This window comes from Vigna angularis, chromosome 10, assembly GCF_016808095.1.
Source record: "Vigna angularis cultivar LongXiaoDou No.4 chromosome 10, ASM1680809v1, whole genome shotgun sequence".
Taxonomy (NCBI): Eukaryota; Viridiplantae; Streptophyta; class Magnoliopsida; order Fabales; family Fabaceae; genus Vigna; species Vigna angularis.
The window spans coordinates 28,084,853-28,102,901 of NC_068979.1; the positions used below are offsets into that span (position 1 = coordinate 28,084,853).

The following is an 18,049-nucleotide window of genomic DNA, read 5'->3' on the forward strand; positions in this document are numbered from 1 at the left end:
CACCTTGAACTGAAAAGATTGAGGAAATCCCCTCTTCTGACTTGAGCGTCGGAGTGCCTTTGCAGGTACCCAGCCCATTTTCCTCTCGGAGAACATAGCACTGGAAGAGAAACACCACAGTAAATATATATCTATATATATATATATATATAATTATGGCATATGAACACTAAAAATTATAGTAAATTTATTTATTTTTAAAAGTTATATTATAAACTTTTATAAAGATTTAAATAAATTTTGTAGTAATTATTTAAGATAATTGAGCTTCATGAGTCAGTATACCATATGGTATGATTCATGCAGTGATAATTATCCATTAAAACTTTAACATAATATATATTCAATTTTAGAAATATTCATACATTGAGTTGAATACTTGTGTTAGTCATGTACATGTTATGACTCATTAAATTTAACATCAACAACAACATTCTTATTATACAAAACTCAACATTCTTGGTATTATTTAATACCGATTCTGAAAACTTAAAACATTTTTTTACTCTTCGCTTTGGGCAAGCCCTCACGAATTTATTTTTGGTATCACTCCAAAAGACCTCTTACCAATGAAGATATCTTATGTGTATATAAACTCATGTTCATCTCTTAATTTATCGGATGTGGGACTTTGTTTCTACTCAAAATAACTATACATCAAATATTTATAACATAATGACGCTTACATATTTAAATCTCAAAACTATTTATATATGCAACAAGGGATAAAAAGTAGGAAATAAACTACCCATCCACTCAAAATAATTGCACACACCACTGTTTCTCACTACAATTACTTTTTTCTTTTTTGTTTTTCATACGAATATAATCGGTAATATGTATTGCTTTTTTATTATTATTTTAATTCAAATTATGAATTACGTATCAAATAAAAAATATATTTTTATTTAACTAATTTATAAATTATAAAAATAAAATTAATATGAATATTATATTTTAAGTTAATAAAGTGAAATAATGTAATGAAAAATATATAAGTGCTTGTGTTTTTTTCAGTATGTGTATATACGAAAAAACAAAAGCGTCATTTTCATTGAGGCTTTCCCCTTTTGTCACTTTCCACATAAACCTGGAGGCATTAACCATAGACTTCCTTCTTTTAAATTCCTCATTCTCTTTCCCACGCAGACACTCTTCCTCTAAATTCTGTTTCACCAACCTCTTACAGGTGAGTCCCTCCCTCGATTTCTTATTCCTTTTAATTAGCATAGCTCTTTATGCTCACGCAATTTCTAAATGTGTAATTCCAATGTCTCCAAATCACTTCGGACACTAGATTTCTGTTCACAAAGGTGTGGAAAATGATTCACATTCGTTGTCAAAATTCCAAAATGAGTTTAGCAAGACACTCTTGGGGGCGAATATGTAATTTAACTGACAGTTATTTTCTCGGTGTTCATGTCTCTGATCTGAGAATTTTGGTTTTCTACCGGTGATTCCTGCTATAATGTGTGGAAAACTCAGTTGAATTTTGTATTCTCTGTTAATATGCGGGCTGTGAATTTTTTGGCTGATGGTCTGTATAGTTGTATGGAAGATCAAATCCTATCTGTAATGAGATTCTAGAGTTAAAATGGCAACGACAGTTAACATTATTGCATTACATATTTTTCAGGCATGAGCAAGGGACAGAGAGCGTGTTATCTGAAAGACTGAAACTAATAAAATTGAAATTTGGGAGTTACATTCAGACTGCAATTGTATTCGCTATCTCCCGGAGCACTTTGAAAATTATTTATGTTCCACCTTTTTTTTTTCTGGCATTGTATTTCTTTAGTTTCTTGTGTTTTTTATTTTTAATGGGCTCTATTTTTTTCATGTGCTTCAGAAAAAATGCCTGAAGATCAGTTAAGCAGACGTACTATTAGATCACATGGAGCTAAAGTTGCAAGGAGACATATGCAGGACTGGTTGATTCTTTTGCTTCTTGCTATCATTGATGCTATCTTGAATGTGATAGAGCCATTTCACCGTTTTGTTGGACAGGGGATGATGACCGACCTAAGTTACCCATTGAAAGACAATACTATACCCTTTTGGGCTGTACCAGTACGTTTTTGCTTCTAAGAACTACATCCTTGTCAAAATTGACCTTAATGGACATTCAATATATGAATTCTGGAATTTCAAATTTAAAATTGACAGATAGTAGCAATATTGTTGCCAATAGTCCTCATTCTTGTTTACTATTTCTTCCGAAAGGATGTTTATGACTTCCACCATGCTATTCTGGGTACCTTTCTCACCTTCAGAAATCTTTTCCTGTCCTTATTTAAACATTACTCTGTTTTAACCTATCCTATGCATTGCCAAATGCTATTCAGGCCTTTTATTCTCTGTACTCATTACTGCGGTGATAACCGATGCTATCAAAGATGGTGTGGGACGGCCACGCCCAGACTTCTTCTGGCGTTGTTTCCCTGATGGGAAAGGGGTGGGTTCTCAATTTTATATACCGAATTTCCTAATTAATACCTTTACCACGTGATACGTAGTTGGTTTTACTTAGTGGTATGCTCAAGAAACATGGTGTTGATTCATGATATGTTCAGGAGTTTGATCCAGTAACAACGGATGTCAGATGTACAGGAGACAAGGCTGTTATTAGAGAAGGGCACAAAAGTTTTCCGAGTGGACATACCTCTTGTAAGTACTAAGAACAACCTCGGGTTCTGTTAGGACAATGGAAAAGAGGGAGTTACAAATTATTAATGTTCAATTTACAAATGAGAATACATCTGAATCTTCTCTTGCACTCTCCTAGTTATTTAACACATTAATTCTCTGACTAACTAATTAGTATGGTAACTGTTGCAACTAACTCTTTCCTTCCCGCAGTCCTAACCGGGTCTCTATGGGACCTCAGTTTTTATTTTGATATATAGTATAAATCCTCCTCTATGTTTTACATTTCATTGGAAACAGTGGTCTCATTTCTTCTTTAAGTCAGCATAGGTATAAATTGATAATCTTCAGCTTCATTTCAAAAAGCATACCATGTTTTAGAAGAAACAGGGTTCAAAGTTGAAGTTAGAATTGAATATTCATTGATCAAAGTTCACTCCATCATAGTATGATATTTTTTTTTGAAGAACTGATAATTAAATGATATTAAAAACTGAGTTCCATTTACAAGTCTATATTGTCAAGGATAAAAAAATTTCTATGTAAATAAATATAATAGGAATTACACTGCTGGAAATTATCACTGGGCATTTAAGGTGTGTTGAAAAGACCTATTTATATAGTTTGTTCTCCTTTTATAATAATATATGCTAAAAGAAAAATCAAATTATTGGTATACAGGGTCCTTTGCTGGTCTTGGTTTTCTTGCATGGTATCTATCTGGGAAAATTAAGGTGTTTGACCGTAGGGGCATGTTGCAAAGCTTTGTATAGTGTTCTTTCCCCTTCTCGTGGCATCTATGATTGCTGTCTCTCGTGTTGATGACTATTGGCATCATTGGCAAGATGTTTGTGCTGGAGGGCTTATAGGTACGTTGAAGACTGGATTTTCTTTGTTTGATTTATTAACATATAAAAGTTCCTTTCTCCAGACATTTTTATACGAGATTTTATGCAGGTTTGACAATCGCTTCCTTTTGTTACTTGCAATTCTTTCCACCTCCATATGATAAAGACGGTATGTCCACAAATTTATTCTTCCAAACTTTTATTATATGTTTGTATTGTGGCCTAACATGTGCTTTCTTAGTGTGTTGGTGGGATTATTGCTACAGTTTGTTACTAAATAGTTTATTTTTTATCAACAATAATATATACACACACACACGTAGATGACTTTGTGTACTCAAACTGTATACATAGTTCTAATATATATAGAGAGATCTAATAGTACAAAACATGCCATGCCTACTCCTAATTAATGCTATGAGACCTCTCCTAATCTAGCCAAAGGTGCCCTTCAAGCTTGCATCTTATCGCTGCTAACCATCTAACTTCAATTATGATGTTATCAGCTGCATACATTACATATCTCATGACATTCTTTGTTCCTTCCTTTACAATCGGCCCAGCCTAGTCACTAGTCTCTAGCTTCAAAAACACTCATTTGTATCTTTTGTATTTCACTCAAACACTTCCTTGAACTTGCTTCCTTTGGATTACTTGGGCAATGATGTTCACTGTTAAAACGTCATCTGCAGCAACTAATAAGAAGAGCTCCAGACAATGGAGTCTGCGTGTGGTTGCTTTAAAACTTAAAATACAATAAGATTAATGGCTCCCTCCATTACTTGAGTTGTTTGTTGTATCATTGTATATCCTTCTTTAAAACAGCGTGTATAATAAGTGTTCCAAGTGTACTGTGACTACATTTAGTGTCTTCCTATCTGTTTCGGCTACTTTGCCCACTGTTACAGTCGGTGCAATTTTCTGAGTATGATGAGGACCGTAACTATACATGACCTTGTTCTTCTCCTTATAATCTTCTAGCTATCTTCTGTAGCTCGTTAAACTTTAAAATTATTGTCTACGGTGGTTCTTCTGTAGATTTTTTTTTTCACAACCTCCTAATGTTTTTACGTTTTTATGTCAATGTGAATTTCTTTTGTAGGATGGGGACCTCGTGAATATTTCCAAGCATTGGTTGATTCTAATACTTCTTCGAATTCTTCGAACAGCAACGACAATATTTGTGCTCAACAAACTGAGGTTCAGATTGTATCTTTGTGTATCCCACCCCAACATGATGGTGATGCACGAGTAATTAATAGATTGAACTCCAACCCCACGTTAGATGAATCACAAATTGCACGGGTACACTGACTTACGGTACATTAACGATGTATGTTACAAAATAAAGTTCAATTAAAATTCTTTTGTAAAACAATGCCATAGTATATTGACGGTTACAAAATGCACTATATCAATTACTTAGCTTGAGAGATGTTGGTTGGAATAGAAATATCTTACTATTTTACATTGAAACAATAGAGGTAGAATTTTTTTACATCAATTTGAACATCAACAGATGTACACAGTATCCCATAATACCCGATTTAGACGTTAAATAATGATTGTGGCAGACTAAACTTTTTAATTTTAAATTCGAATTTATTTTATAAACATTCTGCCATGTAAATTTAACAATGATTTATTGTTTTCACATAATTGCCTTCATAAGAAGATAATACCATTCCAATGAACAACAAAAATACTAAAAACAAATGTGTTAATATGAAAATTATTATTGTAATTGTCGATCTTAGAAATATGTTAGGTTACATGATCACCCCAAAAATGTTGAAGAATCTCACCATGAATTAAAAATGTTCTATTTGTTTCAACAAGATGTCTATTCTTACATTCAACTACCCCATTTTATTAAGGTGTATAATCACATGAAGTTTGATGAAGAATGTCATGAGAAGTCACAAAATGTTTAAAAGAATGAAAAAGATATTCACGACCATTATCATTTCACAAAGTAAAAATAGAAATCCCAAACTGAGTTTTAATTTCATTATAAAAGATATGAAATATAGAAAATAACTCAGAACGATTTTTCATTAAAAACAATTAAGTACATTTGGAATAATCATCAATAAAAGTAAAAAAATACGAAAAACCTAAATTAAACTTGACACGACTAAGTCTCTTAGAATTAGAGTGATCTACGAGGAAAGGAACTACGATTGTGTTTTCCTAATTGACATGACTCATATAATAAATTAGATACATTGGACAAACTCGGAACAATTTGTTACAATTTGGTAAGATTGGCATAATCTAACTGAGCATGAAGAAGAGATTAAGAACCTATAACTATGCCAACATGTGATAAAGGCTATGAGACTCACATCCAGTGCTAATTACTGTCTTGAACTCTGGTTTTGTAAACAAACAAAATTTTTGATAAAAGAAATAACACAATCAAGAGAACATGTTAGACAAATAATGGATAATAAGTTAAAGGGGGACCTAGGGACATAAATATCATTATCAATGGTTAGAGATGGAATTAACAATACCAACACCATGAGATAAAACCTTAGACTCATTAGCCATTGTAACCGTAGGTAAATTATTCAGAGAGGATAAAGAAGAAAACAAAGATTTGTTACTAGTAATGTGATCTGTAGCACCTGAGTCAAGAACCCAAGGTCTAAGAGAAGAAGGTTGAGTTAGGCCAACAAAAAATATACTTGTGAGTGCAACAGAAACAATGGAAGTAGAGTTTTGATGATCCTCATACCATTTGAGAAATTAATTGGAAAGAGCATTTTGCGTGCACTATCCGAAGAAGCAGCGAAAGAAGCCATGTAAAGAGAAAAGCCCTAAAAAAATAAAGGTTCTCCAATGAAGGCAACAAGCACAAATACTAAAAGAGGATAAATAGGCGAATTTAGCGTAGTTGATTGCTGTACAAATGATATAACCTTATCTAGGAAAGAGTATGTTTGTTTTGAATTTGATTCCTCCCAAAGCATAAATAAAGAAAATTATAGAAAAACACCGAAATAAAGACAGAGATGGAGATATCAAAATCTAGCAGATTAATGTGTCAATGAAAATTCATCACAAAAATATCAATCTTTAATAAGAAGTAGTGTTTTATGACAAGAACAAAGAAATCTTCTCTTAATGAATTCAAAATTCAAATATTAACTATAAAAAACTTTAGGCTCTAGATACTGTATTGAATATAGTAAAACTAGGTATATGATTAATCTCTCTTGTGTTTAAAACACACGTAGGGTAATATATTTATAATGAAAAATGACAAAAATATATATGACAACCAAACATATAAATACATAAATAGAAGATATCATTAAAAACAATATCAACAATATCTACCAATATCAAACAATAAAAAAATTTATATTTCTCTAATTAACATAAAACACAATATATCTAATAATACGTACATAAACTAATTTACTTTTCTTGTAAATCTCAGCTTCCATTTTTGAAATGGTGATACTAGAATTTTTCCAATTCTGATTCTGCCTCATGTTAAGATTAGATAGGGTCTTGATTTTAACATCATCACCGAATGTAGAGAGATTTGAGCCCATTGATGTGTTTATTAAAGTGCGTCAAAATTTGAGCCCATTGTTGAAGATGTTGTTGATAAACTGTCTAGACCGTCCATTTGATTTGTGATTATGGGAAGATTTTGCATTTCCATTTCCATTTGGATGGAAGAAAACGACTTTAAAGAAGAAAGTCAGCCAGGTTTCTTTTATGAAAATTAGTCATCAGCAAAATTTGTGGACATATTATACTGGCACAAATTTTGAATAAGGTGGGGGAATCATTATGGTGTACATGTTGAAATTTATGCAATTTATGAGAAGCTGAAAGCTTTGTTTATGTTAGCTGATATTTTTGCTCTAAAAATTGTATGCATTTGCCCATTACAACAATTATTTTTTAATATTTTATCGACCATGTTCATTCTTTTATTTATGTTGTAGGGCCATCGAATGAGGAGAAAGGGAGCGATGAGCTTAAATTCTAAGGTTGAAGGCAATCTTATATTGTTAATTTTCTCCATTGGTTTTGTTGTTTAAACATGATTTTCATATACATGGAACCACAGAGGGCTTTTCAGTAGCTCGAAAGTTAGCAAAATTGATCTTGTTGGACTGGACAGGGATGAAGTTGGTGATGTAGGTAGCCAATGTCCAAATAAAAACATGTAGAGAAATCATTATCCCGGCTTTAATATGATTCTGTGACTAAATTACATCTTAGGGTGTGTTTGGGTTAACGAGTTATTAAGTACTTTTTCAGCAAATGATTATCACATAAGTGGTTATGTATAAGTTGTTTGTAATTGTATAATGAAAAATAAAACAGGGTTAAACAATTTTAATATAAGTTGTTTTTGTAAGTTATTTGAAGATTTTCTAAGCTGATGGTTTATTGGTTGTCACTGAATGGGACTTTTGGCAACAATACTTTATTAATGTATGCATACAGTTTGTCATAAAAAAACAGTAGTTTAAAATAGTGGTTAACTTAAACGAGTATTTAACCTTGACGATCAATATGACTTGAATAAGAATGTTTAAATAGCTTTCAATTTCCTAATCACTGATTGAGAGTTTTAGCAACAAGACTTTTTTAATACGTGCATATAGTTGGCCAGAAAAAACCCAGGTTAAAATAGTTAAAAACAGTGGTCAACTACGTTAGATAGTTAATTAAATGATTTAATCTTTACAATCACTTTAACTTCAACAATAATGTTTATATAGCTTTGAATTTCATAATGGTTAATTGGTTTTCACTGATTGGGAGTTTCAAAAACAAGACTTTATTAATGCATATGCATGCAGTTGAAAAAAAAACATAGGCTAAAGTAGTTAACTATGTAAAAAAAAGTAGGTTAAATGAGTATTTAACCTTGACAATCAATATAATGTTTAAATACCTTCTAATTCTCTAATTCTTAGTTCAATTTCACTGATTGGAAGTTCCAGAAATAAGACTTTATTAATCTATGCATAAAGTTTGCTAGAAAAAAATAACCAGGTTAAAATAGTTCAAAAAAGTAGTTGAATACGTTGGTTAAATGAACAGTTAACCTTACCAACCAGTTTGTCTTAAATAAAATGTCTAAATAACTTTCGATGTCGTAAGGGTTCATTGGTTGTCACTGATTGGGACTTTCATGAACAACACTTTATTAATCAATACATGGCCTGAAAAAATCCATGTTAAATATTTAGAGTCCGGAACATATATAAGAAAAGAAAGGTTGCAATGGGTACACAAGCCTTAATTGACGGTTTAGACAGAAAGCTGAATATAAAAACTTAGATCATGATATTTTAACAACTTTTATTAACAATTTTTTTATAATATGTATCACTGTTTTATTAGTCATATATTTAAAACCGACTAAGTAAAAAAGTGATCAAAGAAATTGTTAAAAAGATATTTTTCCTAAAAATTTATACTTCGTTTAACCTTGGATACAAGGTGTCGCTCTTAGAAGGAGGCAATGTCACGAGAAACTAAAGAAAATGTGACGTGCAGTTACGGTAGATGCTAAGAGGAAGGAACAATGAAGTCAATTGTCCATGCATGTCTAGAAAGGGACCTTTGTCGGATGGAAAATTGTTCATCTTTTGTTTCTGTGTAGCCTGAGTTTGTGGTTATGCTTTGTGCCATTTATGCTATTTTGATTATGGACTATTTGTATATACCAATCAAACTATCATATAAATTATTGTAAAAAAATTATAAAAAAAATTGTTAAAAAAATATCTTCCTTTGTTACTGACAATCTTACTTATGATATATTATTTAAAGAGAATTGTCAAATGAATATATTTGTTTAAGGCATGTCAAAATATTATTTTCCTAATTTTCGAATTTATTTCGAACATACAAATAATGAATAAATACATATAATGATCCTTCCAATATGAAAAATGAAGATAATAAATTTAGGAATATTTTATATATTATCCTTTTATATATTAATTATTTTTAGCCAATATAAAACCCAACGGAGTCTTCACCAACATAATCATTTCCTTGCCCATCAACAAAAAGTACAACTAATTAATAGGATCTGGGGAGTTCTATTTCCCTTACATGACACGTATCATACAAAGTAAATCCTTCCGTAAGCAATTCACAACAAATTCTTGTGATTGTCAGCGAAAAACAAAAAAATCCAAATACGAAGAAACATGAATAACAGCGAAGTAAACAACCGCTAAAAACAGATGTTGTTTCCCAAATAACTTAAAGTAAATCTGCACCTTTGAAATCACAAAATCACGAGTTGTGACTCGTTGAGAGAAGAGTCAGAACCACATAAATCCTGTGATTTCTCATAAATTATTGTGTATTTACAAGAATAATTTTTAGACAACTAAGGAAGATTGTTGGTCGTGTTTCTCCTTTGGTGTCATTTAGCCTAGAGCTTAACGATCTCAGGAATGTGAACCGGGTAGCGATGAATGCAATCACTCCAAGGGCCATCAAGAGGTGTCTCAATGGTTCTATTGCACTTCCAAACAGCACTGTTGCACTTGAACCCACTTCCGAATGCAATCTGCCAAACCCTATCACCTCTCTTCATTCTCCCCTTCGACTCAATGTAGTTCAGTTCGTACCACAGAGAGGAAGAAGAGGTGTTCCCGAACCGGTGCAGGGTCATTCTGGAAGCCTCAACATGCTCCGCAGAAAGCTGAAGATTCTTCTGCAACTCGTCGATCACAGCACGCCCACCAGCGTGGATGCAGAAGTGCTCAAAGGCTTGTTTGAAGTCAGGGATGTAAGGCTTCCATCTGGGGTTGAAGATTTTCCTTCCGATAAGCGTGAAAAGGAAAAGTAACTGCTCCGAAGCAGGAAGCACGAGGGGTCCCATGGTGGTTATGTTCGACTTCAATGCTTCTCCTGCTATGGCCATAAGGTCCTTGGAAAGTGAAATCCCCACTTTTCCTTCTTTGTCTTCCTCTTCAAACACACAACGGAACGCTTTGTCGTCGGAGCCCTTGTGGGTTCTCACCACGTGAACCAGTCTGTACTTAGCCCTCTTGCGTTCAGATTTTCTGTTGGATAGCAGAATGGCAGCACCACCCATTCTGAACAAGCAGTTCGGAAGAAGCATGGCTCTCTCATTGCCCTGGTAGTAGTTGGGGGTTATGATCTCCGTGCTCACAACCACAGCGTTGGAATTAGGGTGGATTTGGAGAAGGTCACGAGCCAGGTCGATGGAAATAAGCCCCGCACTGCACCCCATTCCCGAGAGGTTGAAGCTCTTGATGTTGCTTCTGAGTTTGTACTTGTTGATCACCATAGCTGACAAAGATGGTGTTGGAGAGAAGAGGCTGCAGTTCACTATGAGAATGTCAATGTCCTTTGGCTTCAGACCCGTTTTCTTGAACAACGAGTCCATGGCCGAGAATATCACAAGTTCGGCTTCACCTCTCGCTGCTTCCATGGTGGGTTTGGGTGGGATGTAATGGATCGCAGGAGGGAGACATGTTTCTTCTCCAAGGCCAGATCTTTCTAGAATCCTCATCTGGAACTCCACGCTTTTGGGGTTGTTCTTGAGTATGAGCCGCGAATGCTCCATGAAGGTGGCAAAAGGGACACGGCACGTGACCGGTGGCTTGAAGCAGGCGTAGTCGACAAGGAACACCGTGCGTGGCTTGGACATGAAGTAGATGGTGGCGATGATGATGAGGAGGAAGGAAGAGGAGAGGATTTGGACGAGGTGAAGGTGAAGAGAGTTCCAAAGTTTGAGGATTTCATCTGGGCCTAAACGAAGTAGCTCTATGAATGTTGCAAGCATTAGGGGTATGATGATGAAGGTTATGATGTGGTTGACAAGGTATTGGTAGCCAAGTTTGACATACTTGAGCTTGACTGAGTTTGAGAAATGAGGCATGATGATGTGAGTGAGTGAGTGAGTGAATTTAGCAGTTTGAGGAGGGTGTGGAAGGTAGCTAGGGTTATTTGGGAAGGATTGATTTTGAATATGGGATTGGGAGGTGAGGTTTTAAAGGCAAGAGGGACCTATGCAATGAAGAGGTAGATGAAGGGATTAAATGAAAGAGTCTACATCACCCAACGCTCTTCTAAGTTGGCATTCATTTTCATAACTCCCCCTTCCACTTCTAACTAAACCTTAAAGCACTTTTTCACCGCTAAAACTTTATCAGTTTTTTTTTTCTACAGTTTGTGGTCGTGGCTACAAAGCTACAAAGAACATCTTTGCAACCAAATGACACGAGAAACACATATACACCAGACATTGCTTCAACTCCTAGAAACAAATTATTATACAAAACCGATATGTACAGAACATTCAAGGGACACTGTGATCCACTGATAATTTGAAAAAAAAAAATTATACTTGACACACATCATCTTTTCACATTCATTTCACATTACTCTTTCTTACATTTTATTTTTTTCTTTCTTAAAAAACTATAAAATTGAATGTGAATATGTGATATATTCCTTACTCAATTTTTGTAGACAATTAAATTACACTATTTTACAAATCATATGTGTGAGATGAATGTCGTTTGACACGGTAACATGTCAAACTACAAATACTGTTTTAAAAATAAATAATATTATATAAATTCAATAAACAAATATAATAGATTTTAGATTACTTTAATACCATTTTAAAATATGAATTTAAGTCTAATTCAGTAAAATGTTAACAAAAATGAAATTAATACACATTAAAAAATGTTTAATATGAGAAGGATTTGACTATGTGTATGGTGGATATATTAGTCTCAAAAACGGGAGGCAGCATGAATCCAAATAGTGAGCTTTTTAGATTCTAGAAGATACAGAAATGGTTTGTTGGTTGATAGGATATGAATTAATTGTGGTAGAAATGGCATCGATAAGTGGAATTTTGTTGGAATTGATCTCTTAGGGAATGGGCCCTTGCTTTTTTATCAGAAGGTTCTCAAATCATTCGAAAGCATTGACTCATCATTTGTCAATTCTTGCAAAGCAGAATGATTACGTTTCCTCTATCATTTGTTGCCACGATCAAACAGAGAAGTGTACGTGTCCTCTATGCATGAGACATTTCCACATTCGCTGCACTTTGCCTTTACGATAATGTTTTCCTTCTCATTATAGGTGGGAAGCCAGAAGATTGTTCTTTGCCATTTAGAGCTGTGCTAAAATGATAACACATTTAGAAGGTTAAGGAAAAAGAAAAAACTAAGAGTATAGCGTTAGCCGTTCGATTCGAGGTTTTTATTATATTAATTTATAGTAAAGAAAAATGTTTTTCAACCATTTTTTTGATAATTTTTTTACAATAGTCTTTGTAATAGTTAGTGATGATGATAGTTAGTGATAATTCATTTTAAATATACAGATTAATAAAATAGTAATACATAATTTATTAAAGAAATTAATAAAAATAAGTTGTTAACCTATCTTATAGTAAATATAAATTTAACAATATTTACACATTTTTATTGTGAAAGTCATAAATTTAATATTTGAATTTTATAAGATGCCATAAAGACACTGCGGATGATACAAAATAAAATTATCAATAGCCAAAATAAAACATTAATTAACTGACGTGTGGTTCTTAAAAACCTTTTCCATGTTAGAGTAAAAGTTGAAAAGAAATTTTAACAGTGTTATAAGTGGAACCACATAATTAATGGAAAGACTCACCCAACTTGCGGAAAATATTTATAATTTATTATTGGTTTGAACGTGTAATGTTTTAACCATTGTTATAGTGAATGCATTTAAGTTCTTGTTTTTGAAGTAGGATTGAAAAATATATACTTTTACAAATTAAGAAAAAAAGTATTTATAAATTTTGATTAGAGCTTGAAAATTTTTTAGGCTTTTTTTCATCATGATATCTATTAGATGTTTTATTGGAGGTCATCTAATAATTTTGAAATTTGTTTAATTTTTTTTATAAATGTTTGATAAAATTAACAAGAACTTGTAATAGAAAGATTTTGGTTTATATCGCTTTTTTCAAACCTAGAATATGTCTAGTTTTCCTATTGATTATAGATTTCTACAATTAAATATGATTATAAGAATTATTTTATTTTAGTTATAGATGTACAAAGCATCTATGGTTATTTATTAATAGTGCAAAAATATTTTTTATAAAGAGTTTATATATACAGGTTGAAATTTACTCTTACGAAAAAACTGTAAATAAGTTAATACTTTTTATATTGATTTTAGTATAACTAGTATAGAAAGTTATTTAGTAACATTTTTATAATAAACAAAGAAAATATTTTATACCGATTTTAGTTATAACATGTATAGAACGCGGGTACGGTGACATTTTTATAATATAGAAGAAAATTTTCTATACTGGTTTTAGTTTTAATCAGTATAGAAGTTTATATTCCTTTTTTAAAATTAGGATACACGGAAATTCTAAACTTTTCAAATCCCAGCCTACAACCACGATTGTCGACGAGCCTGCAACCATGGATTTGCAACGCTTTTGCAACCATGGATCTTCACCGCCGATGAGCCTTTTCCTCTTGTGGGAGGGTTGCTCCTTCCCATTCTTTGGCTCTCACTTTATCTTCTTCTACATCGCATCTCTGTCTTAGGTGAGTCATAATCAAAGATATAGTTCTCCACAATGTCGTCTACCACTTGTCAATGGAGGCTAGAGGTGTCATGCTCTCTAAACTCTATCATCTTTTGAAAATCACTATCGTTAATGGTTTCATTCCAAAACGTTATAGAGGTCGCTTGTACAACACTTGTTGCATTTTTGACACTAATGTAAAGTTGTTTGCCAAGCACTGTTATTTTGAGCATTGAGTTTTGTAATTGAATGTAATTTTGGGACATGAATAATGCACAAATTTGTTTTAGAATGTGCTTTGTTGTTGTGTAGTTTTGGACATAATGATTATGTCGCATATACATCTTTTTGAGATTGACATCTCATGGAAGATTATCCTGGATGAACAAAAATGGTAAATTCAAAGCTAGAAAATAACTTTGAAACATATGTGTATGATTTGGATCTTTCACTATTTGATTTGTCAATAATATCAGTTATTACTTATAATTTTTCGAAGGCTAAATTTGGAACACAAGGAAACCTTGGTGGGTTCATAGCAATTTTCAATGGAAGTGACATTCTATACCGATTATGATCTTAAATGATATAAAAAGTGACACTTTCTATACTAGTTCTAAAATTGATATAGAAAGACATAACTTTCTATATTGTATATGTATCTATAATCAGTATAAAAGTCCTTTTTAATCGGTATAAAAAGATTTTCCTACACCAGTGCATTTATCTCCTCCTCATGAGATAAAGAACAAGTATATGTCACCCAACTTAGTGCACATTGTGGTTCCTTATTATACAATAAAAGTTGTTTGGTGGTTTACATGGAAAACTCATAAAAGGGAAATATAAACTAAACATTCATTGCACCGAAGTCTAACATCATAAAATTGAATGATTTAATAAACGAAATCTCTCACTCTAAAATTATCTAGCATATAATCATTTTACAATAAGCACTTATAAGCTTGGAGAATATTTTTGAATGTATATCTCATGTGATTTTTGTATATTTCATCAGGTTATTTTGCATGGCATCACTTATATTTATAAAATACCTAAAAAGGATTGTTGCATGGCATCACTTATATTTTCAATTCAAAATGAGACAACTCCGCCATCCAATAAACCTTTAAAAATTTTATTCTTGGGTTTCCCACACGTCAAGATTTAAGTGTTCACCTACATATGTTACCAAATTATTAGTACTCCCATACACTAGTTAGTGTTTATCAGTACGGTTATTGAAACCTATTAATTAGGACAAGGTAAACAATTGGCCAACAACCTTAGCTTCAGTCTTCATAAATCAAATATATATATATATATATATATATATATATATATATATATATATATATATATATATATGTATGTATGTGTGTGTGAGAGAGATAATCATTTATGTAGTTCTGTCAGGTGGAGAATTAGTAGTGGAGTTTCCAAATTAGGTATGTCTGTAATAAAGTAGGTGCCACGAGCAAGACTTATGAATGGAAGGTGGCGTTTGAAATTGAAGTTTTTGTGGTTCTCCTACAACAACAATGGAGATACTGCTCCTTATAACTAATCACTCTGTTTGGTTATTGCCATCTCAGCAAGCAAAGAGCATCCCAACAATTTTATATGTGTACTATACCCGCTGATCGATCGACTAAGGAGAATCCGAAGGCAAAACAGGCAACCGACCGGCTGTCAGACAAACATTAATCAAGAAAGATCAATATTATTAATGGTCAATTAATACGTTTAATGGTCATATTAAATGCGAATATACGCTATTTTGAGTGATTGACAGGTCATATTACAGAAAAATATGATATAAATGGACAGTTAGCAGGTATTATTGAAATTATTGCTATATCAAATATGAATTAATGAGCTTAATTGTTGTACGTCCTATGAATATAGGGCTAAACGTCCAGGTAAAGACATCTGGTTCTATTACAATAAAAGATAGACATCTTTACAAAACATATCTGACTTGAGCGTCAGAGTGTCTTCTGCAGGTCAACCACCCACCGGAATGAACCGCGTTCTTTGAGAGGATGGAAAATCAAAGGTGAAGCACACAAGTTGAAGATTAGTGTCTCGATCTCACAAATTCAACCGAAACAATATGGTCAATATACTAAATTTAAGTTCAAATGTACTATTTAAACACTGTTTGGGTTTGATTTTCGTGGATCATGTGCATATAAAAAATTTGACCAATGTGATCCTATTGACTGAAAAATATTAACAAAGAAGAACATGAAAAAAGAAACACTAGATAATTTTTAACGAAACGAGATGAATTATGATGTACCAACCATTGTTAAATCACATTTCAATCGCATACCAGTTCTCATAATATGGTTTTACGTAAGAGTTACTTGCCAAGGCATATATAGACGAGTAAGATGGCATTACGTAATGTTTTTATCGAATTTATTTTTATAATAAGTTTAAAAAATTATTCGCAGGTTAAAATTTATTTATTTATACATTATATGTTGCTTATTCTGTACAATATTATATAATGATTCTGCAAGTAAATGTAGAATGAGATTTTGTAAAATTTGGATACTTTTAAATATTCAATTTTGGTTCGTGATTTTCTTAAAAGCTGTAATGTGCAAAAAAACCAACTCAGAAAAAAAGAAGAAAATAGAATATATATTATTACCCTATTTATATAGAAATATTTGTAACGTATAATTTATAAAAATTTCATTTAATTTAAAAATTTATAACTCTAATACCATTATGAAAAAGTGAATAAATAAATTTTTTATTTAATATAGTAAATTAAACTGAAACTAAGTGAAAATCTCAATAACTCAATTCAAGATTATAACATAGTATTTCAAAATGTTAAATCAAAAGAAAACATTGTCTTGAAAATTTCTCTTAAGATTTTCTTATGTATATTTTTTTTCTTCAAAGCATCAACAACATGTGTAATATTCTCTGTTCTTGTATAACAACACAAGTTAAGAGGACAAAGTCAAACTGTATACAATAATCACACTCACTCATTATACTCAATTATTCAATACTAATAAAGAGTTCATGGGACACCCGGGCACGGAGACGAGGGCGGGGAGTGACGCCGGTGCAAGAAGCATGGTGCAGGGGGCACAGACAAGGAGCGGCTCCTGGCAGCTTCGGGTGGAAGGGGTACATGGACGAATCGGACATACACCGGAATGAGAGGGATCTGGAGACTGTATAGGTATGGGACTATACAGTTGAAGGATATCTTAAAGGGATTGATTTGGCTACTCATATCACCAAAATGCATTTGCTTTTCGGTAGCCTGACTCATAAGAACTCCATGGTTAAGCGTGCTTAGCCTGGAGTAATTCTGGGATGGGTGACCTTCTGGGAAGTTTTCCCAGAAAGTGTGCGAGTGAGGACAAAGCACACTGGAAAGCCTGGTGGTGATTTGTGGGGGCAGTCGACACTCCCTCTGAGTTGCCGGGGCGTTACAGTTCACACCACAAACATGTCACAAGATCGACATCACGTCAACAAAAAACTATGTCATAGTCACATTACCTCCAAGTGATGTCAAACCAAAGGTCATTCTCATAGAATCTATCGATTATTCTGAATGGTCAACAAAGCCTTATAATCAGAGTCCCTTTACCTACTCATGAACAAAGCCTTACACTTAGGATCATCCTACAAACACAACCAATATGTCTTTCCCATGTAACTTATTGGTTACTTTGCCTGCTCACCAAAGCCTTATGATTAGAGTCACCTTATCTACTCAACAAAGCATGTTTCATTTGATAGATTTTTGTACTAATTTCTTTACAAGATTCACTTAGACACTTTTATGCCTATCTCTTTGTGAATGTATATGTATTTTTAAGCATAATGTCTTAACAAGTATGTGTAGGTTTTTCCTACTGATAAGATGCTTCTTCTCAAGAATATATCATGTCATTTTAGCTTATCTCTTTTGCTATTTAAT

At 32.7% G+C, this 18,049-nt stretch overlaps 1 protein-coding gene and 1 pseudogene across 1 annotated transcript; one reads left to right on the plus strand and one right to left on the minus strand.

Annotated features, from left to right (window-relative positions):
• The first annotated feature begins 1,114 nt into the window (after positions 1 to 1,114).
• On the plus strand, positions 1,115 to 4,920 carry LOC108335475 (lipid phosphate phosphatase 2-like; annotated as a pseudogene).
• Positions 4,921 to 9,699: 4,779 nt separating this feature from the next.
• On the minus strand, positions 9,700 to 11,504 carry LOC108335193 (3-ketoacyl-CoA synthase 6). Its single transcript, XM_017571151.2, has one exon. The coding sequence runs from the start codon at positions 11,404 to 11,406 to the stop codon at positions 9,928 to 9,930; it is 1,479 nt and encodes a 492-aa protein (XP_017426640.1). The 5' UTR covers positions 11,407 to 11,504; the 3' UTR covers positions 9,700 to 9,927.
• Between the last annotated feature and the right edge of the window lie 6,545 nt (positions 11,505 to 18,049).